Source organism: Helianthus annuus, chromosome 9, assembly GCF_002127325.2.
Source record: "Helianthus annuus cultivar XRQ/B chromosome 9, HanXRQr2.0-SUNRISE, whole genome shotgun sequence".
NCBI lineage: Eukaryota > Viridiplantae > Streptophyta > Magnoliopsida > Asterales > Asteraceae > Helianthus > Helianthus annuus.
The window spans coordinates 81849321-81870366 of NC_035441.2; the positions used below are offsets into that span (position 1 = coordinate 81849321).

At 36.3% G+C, this 21046-nt stretch overlaps 1 protein-coding gene and 1 long non-coding RNA gene across 3 annotated transcripts; one reads left to right on the forward strand and one right to left on the reverse strand.

Moving 5' to 3' along the window:
• Positions 1 to 15362: 15362 nt before the first annotated feature.
• On the forward strand, positions 15363 to 17909 carry LOC110912946. The gene is made up of 2 exons (XR_002578280.2): positions 15363 to 15910; positions 17579 to 17909. It is a non-coding gene; the product is annotated as an uncharacterized LOC110912946 (long non-coding RNA).
• LOC110912945 (probable pectin methylesterase CGR2) lies at positions 17279 to 19757 on the reverse strand. 2 transcript variants are annotated; one of them, XM_022157786.2, is made up of 7 exons: positions 19602 to 19757; positions 19138 to 19262; positions 18916 to 18955; positions 18791 to 18823; positions 18312 to 18686; positions 18111 to 18166; positions 17279 to 17697 (listed from the first exon to the last, which is right to left on the reverse strand). In XM_022157786.2, exons 2-7 carry the CDS (start codon positions 19258 to 19260, stop codon positions 17545 to 17547), a joined length of 780 nt encoding a protein of 259 aa, XP_022013478.1. In that variant the 5' UTR covers positions 19261 to 19262; positions 19602 to 19757; the 3' UTR covers positions 17279 to 17544. The 2 variants fall into 2 exon arrangements, with proteins under 2 accessions (XP_022013478.1, XP_022013479.1); XM_022157787.2 differs by having other exon boundaries at positions 19625 to 19736.
• Between the last annotated feature and the right edge of the window lie 1289 nt (positions 19758 to 21046).

Consider the following 21046-nt stretch of genomic DNA (forward strand, 5'->3'; position numbering starts at 1 on the left):
TCATTTATGTTTTGCTATGTATGTTCACTTAGCATGCTAGCACATTGATTTTCATAAACATTTTTCTTGCATATGTTCACTCAGCATATGGACACATTGATTTACATTGCATTTCTGTTGCATATGTTCACTCAGCATATGGACACATTGTTTTACATTTCTACTTTGTATGTTCACTTAGCATACTAGGTACATTATTTACACATAACATGCTTACATTTGGTATGACATTTGGTTTGTTTAACGAAACTGAAATACGTTCATTAACATTGATCACGCCACTCGGTAGTAAGTAGTGGTACCATAGGATTTGACAACTCCCATTCCTGAAATCCTAGGTTTTTTTGGACATAGGGAATGACTGAATCCGAAAACATTTTTGATAACCTTTGATTTGTTCTAGGGTTTATCCTTCAGTCTCAAGGCTTGTATGTATACATTTAAGATTACCACATAAGTGTTTATATTAGTATAGCATGGATTTTGCAAAGCATTTCTTTGACTTAAACTGTGTTTTATATCAAATACATTGCTTTGTACATTCTTCTTATAGGGTTGAGTAAATGCTTTTATTCACTATACATTACATTTGTTTTCACATAAACATTTCAACATTTGTTTAAACATTACATTTTGGTGGTTTGTTTGGGTAAGTGATTTAAAAAACGATGCGTGTGTAATATGATAAAAGCATAGTGGATAGGCCGCTGGTACTTCCTATATATAAGTGCTTTTATGATATTACATATCGTAGCGTTATTTAAACCATTTCAATTTAGACATAATACATTCTACACAGATAACATATTTTCACATAAACATTGTTTTACAAACAACTTATTTTATACAAACTCATTTTACTTGGTTACTTATTTAACTATACATTTTTCTTTTATATATCATCTGATTTTCTTATCACTTTTTATAAGGTTTATAAAAGAAAACATTTTCCTAAGATTCATGACTAACTTTTACAAAATAATTCTTTCAATTACAAGTCGTGAATCCTTAATCAATAAACCTATGTATCTCACAGGCATTTTTATGCTGACCTACCTATTTTCACATGTGTTTTCAGGAGCTGATGTATAGGATTGTTCAAGATAAACTTAGGCGAACTTAGGCCTTAGTGACATAAAATGAAGCAAGATTAGTATAATTATGTTATGTACTTTTTGTTTCTTCTGTTTTAAGACAATGTACCCCTTTTTGTTCATAAATAAAACGAAACTTTAAATACCATGGTTGTGAAATAATAATTCTGCCACTCCACTCCCCGACGTTTCCGCCGTGGTTTGTTATTTTACGCGGTTGGGGTGTGACAGAAGAGTTGGTATCAGAGCCAATGGTTATAGGTAATTAGGTTATTAGTAATGCTTTGACCTATACTATAACTTTTCTAGGACCCTAACACAAGTCATCTTGTGTTTAGATCTTAAAACATGCACTTCACCTATCCTTAGGTGATTACCAAAACAAGAACACAATTTTCCAAATCAATTTTGAAAATTCAATTATCCGTTCTTGAATGATTCTTTTGGCCTTGTGCCTTCCAAGTTTTCAAAATCTCGTCAAAGTTTTGGGTCTAAATGATGTGAACACGTGCAATCTGGAAGGGTGGATGCCAGTATCTCGAGTTTTTTTCTAAGCTAGAATGTTCGTACAAATCCACATAATCGGACTAGTCACTCTTACCTGTGAACTCTTGGGGTGAGTATCCACTTATAGGCTAAAGCATGTCTTCGCGATACATTATTTTGACCCATTTACTTTGATTAGTCATTGTGTGTCGTTTGTTTGCTTTATGGTACGAACGAATGACCACCATCCTTGCTTTTATCGATTTTTGTATCATCTCATTTTTTTCATCTAATCATATCACTCGTTTTCTCTCATGCTTCCTCTTTTAGAATGCCTCCTCGACGCGACAATCAGTTACCTAATGCCGAACTGGCAGCAATCATTGCGCAGCAAATGGCTGCTGCACTCCCAAACATTATTGCTCAAGTTAACCAAGCCAATAACAAAAATAATGCTCCATGCAACTTCAAAAGTTTCAATTCGGCTAAACCACTCAAGTTCAGTGGTTCTAAAGGAGCAACAGGGCTCCTACAGTGGTTTGAGAGCATTGAGAGTACCTTTCGTCATGTTCAGTGTCCTGATAATCGCAAAGTCGAGTTTGCTTCTAGTATTTCAAAAGAGGGCTCTTACTTGGTGGAATGGAGTCATGAGAGATCGTGGTGCTCTAGGTCAGACTTGGGAAGAGCTTAGGGCTCTTATGATGAGGGAATTCTGTCCTCGTCACGAACAAAGGGCGTTAGAAAGAGAGTTTGATGACCTAAAACAGGATAGTGGTGAACACCGGGCTTATACTGACAGGTATGAGGAGTTGAGTTTACTATGCCCTACAATGGTTACCCCACTCGAGAAAGCTATCGAGAGGTATTTTGATGGTTTACCTGACCCCGTGCAAGACATCATCACTGGTAGCAACCCTACCATAGTTCGTCAGGCAATCGAGTTAGCTGCGACTTTGACTGAGTCGCAAATCAGAAAGGGTAAGCTTCACAGGAAAGGTGACAAGGATAAGAAACAATCGTCTGACAAGAGTGAACGCAAGAAGGGCAAGAAAGCTGGGTCTTCAAAGAGGTCTAGGAAGCGCAAGGCTTCCCAAAACTTCGTTGTTACTGCGCAGGCCAACCAAGCTGCTCCAAATCAGCTAGTGCAACCACCTGCCAAGAAACCATACATTGGCAATACACCTTTGTGCAACAGGTGTAACAGTCATCATCAGCCGCACATTCAGTGTGGTTATTGTACTAATTGTGGAAGATTTGGTCATCTTGTCGCCACATGTCGTCTTCCTGCTAACCAGAATCAAGCAGCTCAAAACCCTGCTCAGCAAGCTACTCAACCGCCTGCTCAACAACAGGCTCAAGCTGCACGACCTCACTATCCTCATGGCTCATGCTACAACTGTGGGGATCTGACCAACTACAGAAACCAGTGTCCAAGGTTAGCAAACGCGAATCAGGCTCAGGCTCGTGGACGAGTCTTCAACATGAATGCTAACGAGGCACGAGCAGACAACGGAGTGGTTAATGGTATGTTCTTTGTTAACAATCAGCCTGCATCTGTTCTTTTTTATTCGGGTGCCGATAAGAGTTTTGTGTCATTATCTTTTGAGCCTTTGCTTTGCATGACTAGAACGAAACTAGGAAAGCCCTTGACAGTAGAGGTAGCTAGTGGTGAACCCGTTGTTCTCGATTCTGTTCTTCGAAATTGCCAGTTGAACCTTAATAACCATCTTTTTCCTATTGACCTCACGCTAATGCAACTTGGAAGTTTTGACATTATAGTGGGAATGGATTGGTTAGCCAAGTATCACGTAGAGGTAGTTTGTTTTGAGAAGATTGTTCGTGTGCCTCTTTCGTCTGGTAAGATCTTAGAGGTTCGTGGTGAGAAACCTGCTAGTAGCCTCAAACTCATGTCTTGTACTCAGGCTCAGAAGTATCTGCGAAAGAACTATTTGGCCTTTTTGGCACATGTTGTAGTGTATAAAGGCAAAGGTAAGTCTATGCAAGATATCCCTGTTGTTCGGGATTATCCTGAAGTGTTTCTTGAAGAATTACCTGATTTACCCCCTGTACGCCAAGTCGAGTTTCGAATTGATCTTGTACCTGGTGCTAATCCTATTGCTAGATCTCCATATCATCTTGCACCGTCTGATATTCAAGAGTTATCCAAACAGCTTCAGGAGCTTTCTGACAAAGGTTTTATCCGTCCTAGCTTTTCACCTTGGGGTGCTCCCATTCTCTTTGTCAAGAAGAAGGATAGATCTTTCAGGATGTGTATCGATTATCGTGAGCTTAACAAGCTTACCATCAAGAATCGATATCCACTACCTTGCATTGATGATCTCTTTGGTCAGTTACATGGTGCTACTTGTTTTTCAAAGATTGATCTACGTTCTGGGTATCATCAACATCGAGTGCTTGAAGAAGATATTCCCAAGACTGCTTTCCGCACAAGATATGGGCATTTTGAGTTCACAGTTATGCCATTCGGTTTGATTAATGCTCCAGCTGTTTTCATGGACTTGATGAATAAGGTTTGTAAGCCTTATTTGGATAAGTTCATCATCGTTTTCATCGACGACATCTTGATTTATTCTAAGACGCGAGCTGATCATGAGCAACATCTCTGTCTTACTTTGGAACTCCTGAAGAAAGAACAACTTTTCGCCAAATTCTCCAAGTGTGAATTTTGGCTCAGGGAAGTTCAATTTTTGGGACATATTGCTAACGAACAAGGTATTCATGTAGATCCCTCCAAGATCAGTGCTATTAAGGATTGGGATACCCCTACTACTCCTACTGAGGTTCGTTCATTTCTTGGTCTTGCGGGCTATTACTGCCGCTTCATCGAAAACTTCTCCAAGATTGTAGTTCCTCTAACTGCTCTAACTCAGAAGAACAAACCTTTTGAATGGGGATCTCAATAGGAAGAAGCTTTTCAGACCTTGAAACAGAAGCTTTGTGATGCTCCTATCTTATCTTTACCTGAGGGCAACAATGATTTTGTCGTGTATTGTGATGCATCAAATTTGGGTCTTGGTTGTGTCCTTATGCAAAGAAACAAAGTCATAGCCTATGCATCAAGGCAGTTGAAGGTACACGAGAAAAACTACACGACTCATGATCTTGAGTTAGGTGCAGTTGTATTCGTTCTCAAAATCTGGAGACACTATTTGTATGGTACAAAATGTGTGGTTTTCACTGACCACAAAAGTTTTCAGCACATCTTCAATCAGAAAGAACTCAACATGAGGCAACGACGTTGGGTTGAACTTCTAAACGACTACGATTGCGAAATTCGCTACCATCCTGGTAAGGCGAATGTCGTGGCTGACGCATTGAGTCGTAAGGAACGTGTTAAGCTTCATTGTGTCAAAGTTCGATCTAACATTTAAACTCGCATTTCTCAGGCTCAACATACTTGTGTTATACAAGACTTGATGGGTAAGGAATTACCATATCATATCAAGCCTGATCTTGAACTGGAGGACAATGGATCATATTATTTCATGGACCCTTTGTGGGTCCCAAGTCAAGACAATCTTCGCACCTTGCTTATGGATGAAGCTCATAAGTCTCATTATTCTATTCATCCTGGTGCAAATAAAATGTATAAGGATCTTCGAACCCAGTATTGGTGGCCAGGTATGAAGAAAGACATTGCCTTGTACGTATCCAAATGCCTTACTTGTCTTACGGTTAAGGCTGAACATGAACATCCCTCTGGATTATTGGAGCAACCAGAGATTCTAGTTTGGAAATGGGAAAACATTGCTATGGACTTATTACCAAACTTCCTCGCACTAAAAGAGGTCATGACGCTATCTAGGTAGTTGTTGAACGTCTTACAAAGTCAGCACACTTCTTACCAATCCGTGAGGATTTATCTGCTGACAAGCTTGCCAAAATCTATGTGGATGAGATTGTATCCCGTCATGGTGTTCCTTTGAACATTATTTCTGACAGAGATGCTCGATTCTCATCTCGTTTTTGGAGAACCATGCAATCTGCTATGGAACCCAACTTAATTTGAGCACAGCTTATCATTCGCAAATGGATGGTCAATCTGAAAGAACAATCCAGACATTGGAGGATATACTTTGAGCATGTGTGATCGATTTTGGTGGTAGTTGGGATTCGTATCTTCCATTGATTGAATTCTCCTACAACAATAGTTATCACTCCAGCATCAACATGGTTCCTTTCGAAGCTTTATATGGTCGAAAATGTCGTTCACCAGTCTGCTGGAATGAGATCGGTGAGGCTCAGCTTACTGGACCTGACCTCATTCTAGAGACAACAGATAAGGTTAAGAAAGTTCGCGATAACCTTCAGACAGCTAGAAGCTGTCAAAAGAATTACGCGGATCGACGACGCAAGCCCTTGGAATTTCAAGTCGGTGATAGCGTCTTACTTAAGGTTTCACCTTGGAAAGGTGTGATCAGATTTGGAAAGACAGGAAAACTTGCACCTAGATATGTTGGACCATTCAAGATCGTCGAAAGAATCGGAAAGGTAGCCAGCCTACAGACTTGAGTTACCTCCTGAACTTGGAAATGTTCATCCAACCTTTCATGTGTCCAATCTCAAGAAGTGTTTAGCTGATGAGAACCTTCACATACTACTTGATGAGATTCGTGTTGATGACACAATGCACTTCGTTGAGAAGCCTGTGGAAATCATGGACCGTGAAGTCAAATGGCTCAAACGCAAGCGCATTCCACTTGTCAAAATTTGCTGGGAATCTAAACATGGACCAGAATTTACTTGGGAACGTGAAGATCAAATGAAGGCGAAATATCCACATCTTTTCTCATAAGTTTCCTCTAAATAAATTTCGGGACGAAATTTCCACAAGTAGGGGAGACTGAGACATCTGTGCTTGTAATCATTGTATAAACTCTGAATAATTCTTTTATCAATAAAGCAATGTGATTTGACTTCAATGTTTGTTTATTTATTTTTGACATTTTGTATGTTTTGATTTTTGTTCAATTTCAAACTCTATATCGCTTTCTAGAGAGTTATACACAAACCGATGCGTAAACGTAATCAGTTTAACGCGAAAAACACTCCAGAACATCAATATATGCTTAACATACCTTAAATAACCTTTACATAACTTAGAAATAAGTTTTGAAGGCTTTGGTATGGCAAAATCAAGCTTATTCGCTCGCAGTGACTATTTACGTCAAACTGCGAAACTATACCGATTTGTATAGTAACGGACAATCCGAAACATGATCATAAGTTAAACATACCATAGATATCCTTTACATAGCTTAGAAATAGGCTTTGAGGGGTTCGGTGTGCTAAAATAAACTTATTGGTTAATCAGGGACTAAAAGCATCAAAAATTGCATAAGTTTGCATTTACACGCATATCTTACGTTCTGAACATATCCGGACATCCAAAAAATCTTTTAATCATTAAAATATTTTATTTTAGTGATTGGCATGATAAAATTCCATTCTTCGCGTAATTTGGATCGTTTTTCACGTCCGTTCGTGTTTCGTCGTAATTAACCGAATAACGTGACTGTACGACCAAACGAACCAACATCCGAGATGTTTTTGAGCATATCTCAGTCTCCTATACTTTAACTTCATTATAGAGCCTTGAAATGGGGTTAACGGGGCTTAAATGTGTCGAACATGCATCAAAAGCTAAGTTTTACACATTCAGGGACCATTTCTGACATTCTGCCAAACTTGGCTCTCACGGGGCGCGTAAGAAGAGGTCTTGTCTTACACGGGGCGCAAGAGCTGCCCAGATCAGAAACCCAGTTTTCACAAACAGCAGCTAGTTTCAGGCTTTTTGGACATGGTTTCTTCATATTTGGAGCTGGTTTTGGGCACCCATAGAATGTTAAAACAATGGGTACACATGGAGGGCCAAGATTGAAGCTCATAAATCGAGGAACGATCCTAACGGTGGTCCAAACTCTATAAATACCCACCTTGAAATCACTTGCATTCGCCACATTGATCTGAATTTATACTCTAAGTTGAAGCCTTTGCTTCATACCTGAGTATTCTAGATCAAATTCTTCCTTGCTTGGACCTTTTGTAAGTTTCTTTCATTCTTTTATGCGTTTTTAAGCATGAAAGTCAAATAGTGTTTGACTTTCTGCTTTGACCAGTCAATGGTCAACACGAAGTTCGTTTGAACTTCGCAACGTGAGCGTAATCATGATGGTCATAGTCCCTTATGACTATACCAACTGATTACCACGTTGATTAGGCGTAGTGACGAGTTATAGTTTCGGTCAAAATGCGTGTTCATGCGTATTTCGCAACCAAACTATTCTTGGGTGTCAAAACCCTTTGTTTTGGTATCAAACTTGTTTTCTAACTTAGTTAAACATGTTTTAACATGTTTAACTCGTCACTTTTAGTTTAGTGCTTATACAGGGTCGTAAGATAAACGGTCTAAACAACCGCTTAGACTTTCGAACCCGACCCGTTTGGTCGATCATTAGGATCCGACCAAACACATTTAGTGACCATAGTTGTATTGAGAATAACCCCCTGAGGTTATACCTTATGGTCACTTAGTTTACTTAGTTGTATGATAGGTAATTATATGCCTTAGGAAAAATGACCATAATGCCCTTTTTGCGCATAACTTCATTCTAAACATATGTAACTTAACTTTTGCCATATAAACTGATTATTAAACATGTTGGGGAATATAATACTTGTCATAGGACTAGTTAGGCTACTCGTTTGCGGTTTTGCGCAAACGACGCGCTAAAGTAGCGTAAGCTACCTAAACGGGTCATAACGGGTCATAAGCACTTAGGATAGGTTCCGATTTAGAATATAGGCTTATTTAAACCATATTACATGAGTTCCTATACTCGTTTGGTTTACGAAACCTCATTCTATCCGATCTTCCGATTTAGGTCCGGTTTATTAACATAGTTACCTATATTAGGTGCCGATGGATTCTGTGATCTCTCTAGCATTGCTTGGTTGTTATTCAAAGACTTCTAAGCATTCTCAAGTGAGTACATAGTTCCCTCTTTTACTGTTTTCAAATATTTTGGGGTGAAACACATGTGCCTACTTGTTACTTTTGTGCTTTTTGTGCTTTCATAACATATACATGCTATGTTCATTAGTACGCATATAGTACATGATTTCATTTATGTTTTGCTATGTATGTTCACTTAGCATGCTAGCACATTTCTTTTCATAAACATTTTTCTTGCATATGTTCACTCAGCATATGGACACATTGATTTACATTGCATTTCTGTTGCATATGTTCACTCAGCATATGGACACATTGTTTTACATTTCTACTTTGTATGTTCACTTAGCATACTAGGTACATTATTTTCACATAACATGCTTACATTTGGTATGACATTTGGTTTGTTTATCGAAACTGAAATACGTTCATTAACATTGATCACGCCGCTCGGTAGTAAGTAGTGGTACCATAAGACTTGACAACTCCCATTCCTGAAATCCTAGGTTTGTTTGGACATAGGGAATGACTGAATCCGAAAACATTTTTGATAACCTTTGATTTGTTCTAGGGTTTATCCTTCAGACTCAAGGCTTGAATGTATACGTTTAATATTACCACATAAGTGTTTGTATCAGTATAGCATGGATTTTGCAAATCATATCTTTGACTTAAACTGTGTTTTATATCAAATACATTGCTTTGTACATTCTTCTTATAGGGTTGAGTAAATGCTTTTATTCACTATACATTACATTTGTTTACACATAAACATTTCAACATTTGTTTAAACATTACATTTTGGTGGTTTGTTTGGGTAAGTGATTTAAATAATGAGGTGTGTGTAATATGATAAAAGCATTGTGGATATGCCGCTGGTACTTCCTATATATAAGTGCTTTTATGATATTACATATCGTAGCGTTATTTAAACCATTTCAATTTAGACATATTACATTCTACACAGATAACATTTTTTCACATAAACATTGTTTTACAAACAACTTATTTTATACAAACTCATTTTACTTGGTTACTTATTTAACTATACATTTTTCTTTTATATATCATCTGATTTTCTTATCACTTTTTATATGGTTTATAAAAGAAAACATTTTCCTCTAAGATTCACGACTAACTTTTATAAAATAATTCTTTCAATTACAAGTCGTGAATCCTTAATCAATAAACCTATGTATCTCACAGGCATTTTTATGCTGACGTACCTATTTTCACATGTGTTTTCAGGAGCTGATGCATAGGATTGTTCAAGATAAACTTAGGCGGACTTGGGCCTTAGTGACATAAAATGAAGCAAGGTTAGTTTAATTATGTTATGTACTTTTTGTTTCTTCTGTTTTAAGACAATGTACCCCTTTTTGTTCATAAATAAAACGAAACTTTAAATACCATGGTTGTGAAACAATAATTCTGCCACTCCACTCCCCGACGTTTCCGCCGCGGTTTGTTATTTTACGCGTTCGGGGTGTGACAGATTCCGTTTAAATAGAAAAGAAGAGAATTACCTCTCGCCTTACATTTTGCCATGACGATAAATAAAAGTATAAGACAATTTCTATGTAAAGTTAGTTTGTTTTTAAAAGAATCGGTTTTACACATCACCAATTGTTGCGTCATCTATGGTAAAAAAAATTCACTTATTTTAATTTATAAAGACAACAAAAAATTAAATAATTATAATTTTATATCCTTAAACCCGTGTAATACACGGGTCTAATAATCTAGTTACTTTATAAACGGCTGAATTTTGCAATTGTTACTTTAAACATTTGTGGTCTCATATTTATAATTTCAGTTATATATTGCCCGGTATTTTGTAATTTAATGGTTTTTTTTTATCTTTTCTTATAAACGGTAAATGTGACTCATACTCTATTTACACTAATTATACTAAAATTGCCTTTCATCCGAGGTGAACCTAGGGCCTCTCCATTAAAAGTCCATATGTATTTACCAAGTGAGTTAGCCCCATGATAAAATGTTTTCTTTCATATAATATAGTTTGTTTGAACTCAAATTCATTTTAATCGGAAAGCATTTGACATAAACTTAACTAATGTTGTATCTTGGTCCGTGTGTTTCCTAGGGCTACTATAAGTGTTAGAAAACCCATGAGCGCTCATAGACTAATAAAGTGCTAGTGATCTACCATCTAGTAATACTTGCAATTTCAATAGTTAAAGGATAACTATCGAGTAGACTTGACTCGTTGAATACTGAATTGACCATGGACTATCACTTTTTCTTAATACGCCCTCACAAGATGGAAAATTTGTCAGAGACTCCAATCTTACAGAGATAAAAGTTGAAACGGATAATCCGCAACTTTTTTAGAACATCTGCTTGGCTGAGTGTACATGAAGTACTTGAATGACGCAACTTTTTTAGAACATTCGAGTATTTATTATATTATTGTTTTAATTTATAAGGTAATAAGTGTTGCAATCTAAATGACACCTACCCTTAAACGACGTCTCATGCTAAACGATACCTTTCATTCTAAGTGATACGTTGCCATACTATTTCCCCTTTTTGTTTAAACGACATCTATACCTTTCAAACCACACCACACTTCAAACATCATCCCACCTAAACGATGATCTAAACCAAACGATAACCCCTCCCTTTACTACCAAACGACACCCACACCCACGCCTTCACCTAGACTACAATCTCCAAACGACAACGGTTCTCTTCCTAAACGACAACACTTCCCTTCCCAAACGACACCCCTCACTTTCTCTTAGTATACCCTAAATGATATCCCTCACCTAGCCCAAACGACAATGGCCCAATTTTCCCAAACGACAAACATCACACTTCAACTGATGTCTCATGTCGTTTGGTAGTAAAACAAACGATATCACACCTATGACAAACAACATCACCTTCAACCTCCCAACTTCTCCAAAACACGACTCAAGTAACCGAACCACCTTCAAATCGTCTAATTCATGACTTTTTGGCTTCTTTACTACCTTATTCAATTGGGTCTTGATGGTAGGACTTATTACAAACTTAATGGTAGTTAAACATCTCTTAAATTATACAATTAAAAGCTAAGTTAAGTCACAATTTTTCACTTTCTTGAACACTAAAACTCTTTACGAAAATTCGACCATTACAGAGCATAACACTAAAAGCAAACAACACAACCCACCTGCATATTATACGAATCCTCACTCCTAAAACCTGCAAATTCTCTCTCTAATCCACGGATTTAAGCTAGAACATTTCTAGGGCTCATAACTTGATTGAAGGATATCTCCGTCAATTCTCGATCAAATCAGGTGATTCAAAAGCCTAACTTGTTTAATTTTTTAAGCTCTACAAAACCCTACTATCCAAATCTGGGATAGAAGGGCACACGAACCTGGATTTAATTTCTTTATATTTTAGGGTTCTTAGTTGATAAATTTTGGGGCTTTTGATTCTAGGCTTGTGGTTTGATGAAATTGAAAGTAGGATAGTGCTCCTTACCAATGGGATTTATTGTAGATTTTAATCGAGATATACTATATGAAAAAAAAATATAAGAATATGAATTAATCAAAATATAATATTATGAATATTGTTTTCTGATTTTTCTGTGAAATACAAAAGATTTGGAATTTTCCTAAGTTGCCTAATTCATGGTAAAATACTTGGTAATAGAAGTACTAATTGAATTATACATATAAATTTAGTCTTTTTAATAAACTAAATAGTTTAAAATAAAAATATAAGAGATGGACAGATTTGTGGATTAATATAACGATAAGGTGAGTTTTTGCTAATTTAACTAGAATTAATATTTTCAACATATAATAACATGAATTGTTATTATTTTGCCCTATTATTTCATTCTCATAATTTTGGTCTTAATAGATATGATTTAACAATTTGATTTGATTATAGATATTTATAGTTAGGTGAGAAATGAATAAACTAAACTTATCTTATACTACAATATATAAATATTGACATAAATACTTTATGTTAGTTATTGCAATTTGTCATATTATTTATCTAGTCACAAATATTAATGTAGTTTTTAAGTTGGAATTAATATATGTAATTTTAGGTTATACAAAAATCTCCAAATCATAGGATTTATTTTATAGTTTGTTATGAAAATGGTTGTTTAGTACTTTTGTTATTTTTATATTAAGATAACATTGTCTTTTGGAGTTTTTCCTCAAATTCGTCTGGTTAATCCACAGATCAAATAAACGCAAAACTGTGAGTAGACCTAACTCTTTCTAACTCTTTCACTTTTTTACATTTAAACTTTTGTGGTGTATCATGTGTCATATATTCGCATACATTCTCACTTTAATTATAACATGCAAAGTCAATGTGTAAATTATGTGTTTGCGTAATTATGGTTTGTTTATTTATTTATTTATGTGAAGTCGCAATCAATTGTATTCTAGCACGTCATTGTGGATCCACTACCTGACCGGTTCCCTATGGCCATGGGTTGTAGCCTGGTATTGCTACCATCACTAAATTCGCTCTTCGAGGCTTGAGTCTCCCATGATCGCATAGTCATATATTCGCATAATCGCTTTATTCGCATATTCTCATGATCGAATCATCTTATTTGGTATGTATGAATTATTGTTATTTTTATCTTGTGATCATTATGCTAACACTTGAATTGCATATTAAATATTTTCTAAAAAATAATAAACAAATTATTTTATTAAATATAGATTTACTCATCAACATTTTTGTTAACCTAAAATTACTTTTACGCATGATACGGGAAATCAGGTGTGATGAGTTGAAAATGAAGACACATAGGACGTGCCTAGGAAATAAACTGGATTTTATCTTATGTTTTATGACTTTGAATATTGTATGGATTATTTGAAAGTTATATTTTACGTGAAATTTTAATTTTGACATTATTAAATATTTAGACAAAAGATCAAATACAAATACAAATACAATTATCATACAAAACGTACAAATAGGGTGAAAATGTAAAAAAATAAACGCGATGACATTTTCGTAATTATTTACTCGTAGAGTAATTATCAAAATTACTCTACAAATGATCTTGTAGTGTAATTTTGATCTTGTAGAGTAATTTTGTAAAATGTTCTTGTAGGGTAATTTGATCTTGTAGAGTATCATAATTACTCTACAAATGATCTTGTATGGTAATTTTGATCTTGTAAGGTAATTTTGTAGAGTATCATAATTACTCTACAAATGATTTTGTAGAGTAATTTTGAATTGTATGTTGTTTGATAAACTTGCAGAGTAATTTTGATACTTGTAGAGTAATTTTGATACACTTATAGAGTAATTTTGATCATTACCCTACAAAATCAAAATTACTCCACAATATCATTTTTAGAGTAATCTTGATAATTATGAAAATGCCACCATTTTTTTTTTTTGGCTTTTTCATGCCTTTCGTACGTTTTGTACGATAAGGCACTTTGTACGTGAACTTAACCCTAAATATTTAAACTTATAATAGTTTCCATAAACTTTGGACAATCATCTTGCTCTGACCGATAATCCATCATGGGTCGAGATGTGACAGATTGGTATCAGAGCCAATAGCTATAGGGATTTAGGTTTAGGTTATTAGACCATTAGACCTAGGCTATAGCTTAAGTGGGTGCCTTATGTGCCTCATGTGCTTAATTATTTATTTGCCCTAACTTATAAATATTCAAACTGCCTCTTGTTTTAAATTTCATAATGTCACATACATATCATGCAACACTTTTAGTTGTTATATGGGAAGTATTATGTACTTTACATGTTAACATATGCTTTATTATTCCATAGTTTATTATTTTAAATGTCACATTGACACACACTATACTATATATAAATATCAAATCTTCTAATATTATTCCATTTCTATCCCTATTTATATAAAGTTATCAATTATCAATTTGTTATATGGTAAGTATTATGTGCTTTACATGTTAACATATGCTTTATTATTATTCCATAGTTTTTTATTTTAAATGTCACACTGACACACACTATACTATATATAAATATCAAATCTTCTAATATTATTCCATTTCTATCCCTATCTATATAAAGTTATCGATTTTTTATGCATTTTAATTATTCTTGGATTTTTATTTTATTTCATTTTTGAGTTTCACGAAATGCATTTGAGTTTTCACTCTTGTCAAAGTGAGTACTTGTGACAGACATGTAGTAACGGGAAGAGTTAAGTACCAGTAGTCGAGACGTCCTGACTAGGCTGACATTCGTATAAATCCAATCAACAGACGGACCAGTATGCCTACCTGGGGACTAACGATGAGAGTATGATAACCTATTAGGACAAAGCATGTCACACCAAACATCACGTGAACTATCAACACTTTGATAACTTAATGTGTCCGTGTTAAGACATGGATAACTTACAACATCATTTCATATCACCCCAAATTCGAATTATTTATAATTTCACGATTTTTAGTTTGGTCAAGTGTACATCACCGGGTAAATATATGCGGACCATGTGAAAGCTCGGTAATTGTTGCCCCCCCCCCCCATAATTACAAAAGTGACGCATGGAAAGCATACCAAACTTTATGATGTTACAAACCTAGGAATCTTCTATATTTCATTTTTGAAATATCATTTTATTGTAAGTTGCGTTACATTCTCATAATTCATATGGTTTTAAGTTTTGGATATAATATTTCATGTGATGTCACATTTCAAATTTCCATTTTATCATAAGTTTTATATTTGGTGGAGATTCTTTATTCACTTTATCAATCAAATTTATATTCAAAGACTCACGAACTATTTTGCGATTGATCTCTGTAGATGCCTGTTAAATGTCACCGTACTGGAAAACAAGCTGTAAACTCCGAATGTCGCATGACTGCTCGCGGAAGAAATGGCCGTTGTTATCCCTATCATTGTGGTTCAAGTCCAACAAGCCCTAAACAATCAAGAGGCCGATAACCACTGGAACCTTGATGATGCTAACCCTACCAAGTGTTCCTTCAAACAATTCCAGTCATATGTCCCTCCCACTTACGAGGGCACTGAGGGTGCTACATCTATTATTCGTTGGTTCGAAGAAATGGATAGTAATTCACGAATTGTGACTGTCCTAACAATCGTAAGGTATGTTACACAATTGGTCGTTCGTTAGGAAATGTGTTAACATGGTGGAATGGAGAGAAGAACACGTGTGGTGCTGAAGAAGCCGCGTGTAGCCGTGTATGACGCAACCGCTTGTAAAACCAAAGTTGGTCCTTTCTGGTCATCGCGTGTATGTTGACCTCGCCATGCGGTTGGACATTATACCAACGTCATTGACGACAATCCAAACTACCAATCATGCCAGGTATTCCATGCTTTTCTAGATGCACCTCGTATATTTGTTGAAGGTCGTTCAAAGTGGGATTTCTCAAATAACGTTTTCCATATAACTGGCATATACCTAAAAGATAATTAAGTATACAAAATTTAATATAAAAGTTTTACTAGTGATGCACTTTAAAATAAAAATAAATATATAAAAGTGAGTAAAAAAATACCAAAGCAGAAATGTTCCACGTTATCTCGTGTTGTTTTCTCCCCCATCTTCAAGTACTCGTCGTTGATGTCGTACGTGTTTCCGTAGGCTAGTATGCGTAAAGCGGAAGTTACCTCTTGAATTGAGGTGAACCCTAGATATCCTCTCGCGTCCATTCTTTGCTTAAAGTAGTCATACTTAGCTTCCAAATCATCATTAATGCGCAAAAATAACCTTTGGCTCATCCTAAACCGCCGTTTAAAAACATTGGGTCCGTGAACCGGTGTGAGATCAAAATAGTCTTTCATCAAACGCTCGTTTGCGGCTTCATGGTCTCACAAGATAAAGGTGCGCCTCAAAATGGGGCGTGGAGGGGAACGCCCAACGTGTTCCATGGCTTGTATCGTGAGAGCACATGCACTCGTAACCGCTTTTTCCTCCTCCGCGATTTCTTCAGGTGAGAAAAATCTTCGGTAAATATCGGTGAACGAATCTTCCGATGGGGAACCCATTATTTTTTAGAAGAAAGTGGGAGTAATTTTGATGAGTGAAAGTGTTGTTGAGGTGAATGTTTAAAAGAAAGATAAATGATATATATATATATATATATATATAGATTATTTAGGATTTTTTTATTAACATATGACCGTTTTTAACCGTCAAAAAATTGAATTTCCTTTCTTCCTCGCGTTGCGATGCTAGTCACGGGACCTCCATTTTACTCCCCCATAGCGCCCCCTGTAATGGTGTTGGGCGGCGCTATGGGGGGCCATAGCCTCCCAAGCCGTGATATACCGCCCCATTACACAAGGACTTACAACAACAACAACAGTTCATTTGGACAAAATTGCCATCCCAAAAGCTCGGCTCTGCGTGACAGGAATGTCATCTTCGATGACGGCCGGTGTCCTCTTTGTGGTATATCGGTTGAAACTGTTGACCATTTACTCGTCTCCCGCCCATTCGCAAGCTCGGTCTGGTGGAGTATATGTGTTTGGGTCAAGGTACCGGTTCCAGTGTCATTCAAGTTGGTCAGATACATCCTGCACTTGGATATGAAGGCAAAGAGAAAACAGGTGGTGCATTCTAACTTTATGGGAAATATGGAAATGCCTTAACGAGAAGAATTTTAAAAGGAGACACGTTTTTCGGTGAGAGCAGTTGTCGAAGGTATAAAAGAAAGTAGCTTTTGGTGGGTAAAGAAAAGATCGAGGACTGCAATTGAATACAAGTATAAAGCATAGGTTGAAAGTCAAAGTCCTCTAAAATTACATATTACATAACAATATGAAAAAACAATGAGACAAACAAACAAACAATATACATCTTGAGTATGCTAAAATGATATATGCTCCACCTCCACCTCCACCTCCACTTGAAACAAAAATTTTCATCTTCATTGTGTATGCTTTTTTCAGCTTTTTTCAACTTTCTAGTTTGCTTTCTTCTTTTATAATAAAAACTCAACTGAGTGATTTCATATGGAATATCTGACAGGTGGACTGATAACCCTTCTTTGCTGCAGCCATTTCAAACTTCTTAGTAGCAACTTCATTCTCTTCTAATCTCGTTTCAACGAAAAACCGAATCCACCATGAAGAGCTTCGCAATTTGGCCTAACACAAAACCAACCAATCTTCAACTCATTAACGGTTCATGGTACGTCGGGACTCAGGCGGGTTGGATAATGGGTCAAAATGGGCAAATCTGAGTATGGATCATAATGGGCAGGATCTACCTACAAAGACTAGTTTTGTTCTTTTGACATGTTGGATCTCTTTAGGAAAATAACACTATTACAACAATAAACTAACTTATTTAAGAAAAAGAGAGATTTAGAAAGTTTTATGCATTTAAATACATTTTGATCTGTTTGGCCCATTAGAGACGAAACACGGATTGAAATTGCCACCTTCACAAAATAAAGATCGAAAGCATAGTGAAGGCAGCCTTCAGATTTTTTTGTATTTATTAATGTGGGGCCGAGTGATTAACAACGAAAGGGAACTCATTTGGAAAAAGGACTCACAGGGCGACCGAACTTGGACATCTCAGCCACTTTAACCCTACGTTGACCGGGATAACCTGCATCAAGAAACTTCAACATTACAAGCTTCGCATGGTAACTTCAACCCACTAACTTATCAACGGGTGAATTTGGATTATTGTTTATCCCTAACGGATCAAACAATCAGTCAAAAGGGAAAGAATAACAATAAGACTGATGTACCAGAAAGAATAAGAAATCCATCTGAAGATACTCTTGCTAGTTCAGGAAGAGTCTTGTTGAGGTACTTTGGGGACAAATAGTCAAGAGCATCCGAGACTATGACAAGTGAAAATGAATTTGACCGATATGGCAAAGGAAACTTTATATCAGCAACACGAACAACGCCTTTGCGTATAAGGCTCTTGCAGTTGGCATCACTGTCATCCAAATCATACGGTTCCAGACCCCAAGCTTCTATGTCTTCTTCTTTTGACAACTTGGAGACCACTGCACACGAGTCGGGACCTATATGCAGAAGTTTATGCATGCCATCACCATACGCCTTCTTCAGATATGGTAATGCTTGATTAATCTCTGCTGAACATGAAACATCACCTGCAAATAACATGAAAACTTTAATAACTATAATTTCTTTTAATATTCTAATTCCTTGCACAAAAGTCATATGAAATAGATGAAGTATATCTTTAAAGATTTACCTTCAAGCCTACTTAAAGCTGCATGGCTTCGACCTGTCACCACATAACTTCAGTCTAAGTTTGTTTATGTGTAAAATGTAAATCAAATCATCTCGTGTTCATGTTGGCATAAATAATACACTAACCTGGAGCACTATAAATGTAACCAATTATCAAAAAAGCTCCCTGAAAGTTTCCATCACAAGCAAATTCTCACTCAGTATACGTTTTAACCAAAAACATATCCAAATCACCGTTAATTAACGATAGTAAATCTGAAGACCGTAACATTAACAAAAGTAAATGCAAAGGCGTTGCTTAACATTAAGCAAAAGTATATCCGGATGTAGAAGCTTTTCGAGGCTTACCACTAGTACAAGTCCAACGGATAAGAAAGGCGATGCACGTGATTTTGGGTTCAAGGAGCCCATAAAGGGAATGCCAGCTCCATCTCCCAGACGCCGAGATAAGCTAGCCGGCCTCCTCGACATTCCTATATGTTGCCAAATCCAAATTTTAGTTACAGGAAAGTATAAAACCCTAACTAACACAAGTAAATGGTGGTGAACTCATATCTCACAAATGTCAACATAATTAATTCAATTTGACAGTCAAGTCAATTTAATACAATCCAAAATTGTTCTAAATCCAAAAGCACAGAGAAGTTAATCGCACTAAATCTCACAAATTTAATAAATCAATGAACCAATCTACAGCAACAATTTACACTGGAATTAGTGATTCAAGTGCAAATAAATAAGCAAATTGTTAAGTAAATGCGATAAAACAATGAAAATATGTGTGCGAACGATGAATTGGACGAGAGAGTGACCTGAATGAAGTAAGAGTAGTTACTTGGATCTAGATCTGTGTGTTTGGGCAGTGAGTTGGTGCCAAAAATGAAGATACTTTATTGCATTTAACAAGAAACCCTTTTCACGCGGAGGGAATCTCTTTATCCATTTCAAGTAAAGAGCACGTCCCTTCCAATTTTTTTCTCTGCTAGTCATAGTCATTTACATGTATGCGGCGGGAAACATATCACTTAGATTAGTGAGTTTAGGGCTATGTACGGGGCGGTTCAGTTTTGAGCCATAACCAAAACCAAATGCGTGATACAACGGAAAACACAACACTTGTTAATAATTCTAATGGTGTGCATGAGAAGGTTCAGTTCAGTTGGATCAGAATCTAAATTTTCGGTTAAGATACTTCAAAATCGGTCATCGGGATTTAAAGAGTTTTAAAAGGATGTAAACAAACCGAACTGAGCCAAGCCAATAAAAGCACAACCATAAGCTCAAAACTAATCAAACCAATCTGCCTTGGATTGTTTTTCCTAACAAGCTAAAACATTCAACCCAACTTGTGTTTCTTAACAAGCTAAAACGTCTATCTCAACTCGGAAAAACCAAAGTTTTTCTTAACAAGCCAATACCTTCCGCTAACTTGTTTTTCTTAACACGCTAAGAGTTTAAACTAAGTCACACTGCATTATTATTACTTTTGTAATCTAAAATGATGAGTTTTCAGGTCGGTTTGGTTCAAAAATAACTAACAGTTCAAACCGAAGTTGAAGTTGACTAATCGAACCAATTATAACTTTTTTCAATCAGTGAATGAAAAAACATAAAGCTACTGTGAATTTTGTTCTAGCCTTATGCACTCTGAACAAAAAGCATCAATCGTTCTTTCTGTCACACCCTGGCTTTGCGGAAGCGTGGGTTTATTTGGTGTGACTTCTTAATACCATAGCTTAATCGCAACAAGCTATATGAAAGTAAAACCATGCAGATCATCCATTGATTTAAGTTTTAAAATAAAAGTACCACAACATAGTTTTAAAAAAATGTCGACACATGCAACGGAATTACAGCATAACAATATAAAAACATTGTTCAGAAGATATAACCACAACCATCAAATAGACGCAGTTTAAGAACTGTGACTCGTACAGGTAAAAGCCACGACCCCTAAACTTGGATGACCCCATAACTCTTACGCAGCGTGAAAACGTAGCATACCGTGCCAGATCCTTAATTCCCTGAAATACATGTAAGTTGGAAAAATCAACAAAAATGTTGAGCGAGTTCATATGTAGTGAGTCTGTAAAACCTTTGTAATATGAAAATCCCTGGTATGTAGCAAATAAGGAAATAAAGAGATCACCAATGGTTTGCAAGGCCATTGATATGTGTGAAGTGCAGTAGGAAGACTCAAACCTAGCAGATTTTTGCGTCGGGTACCAAGTCACCCCGAGGTCTGTACTGTTGGGCC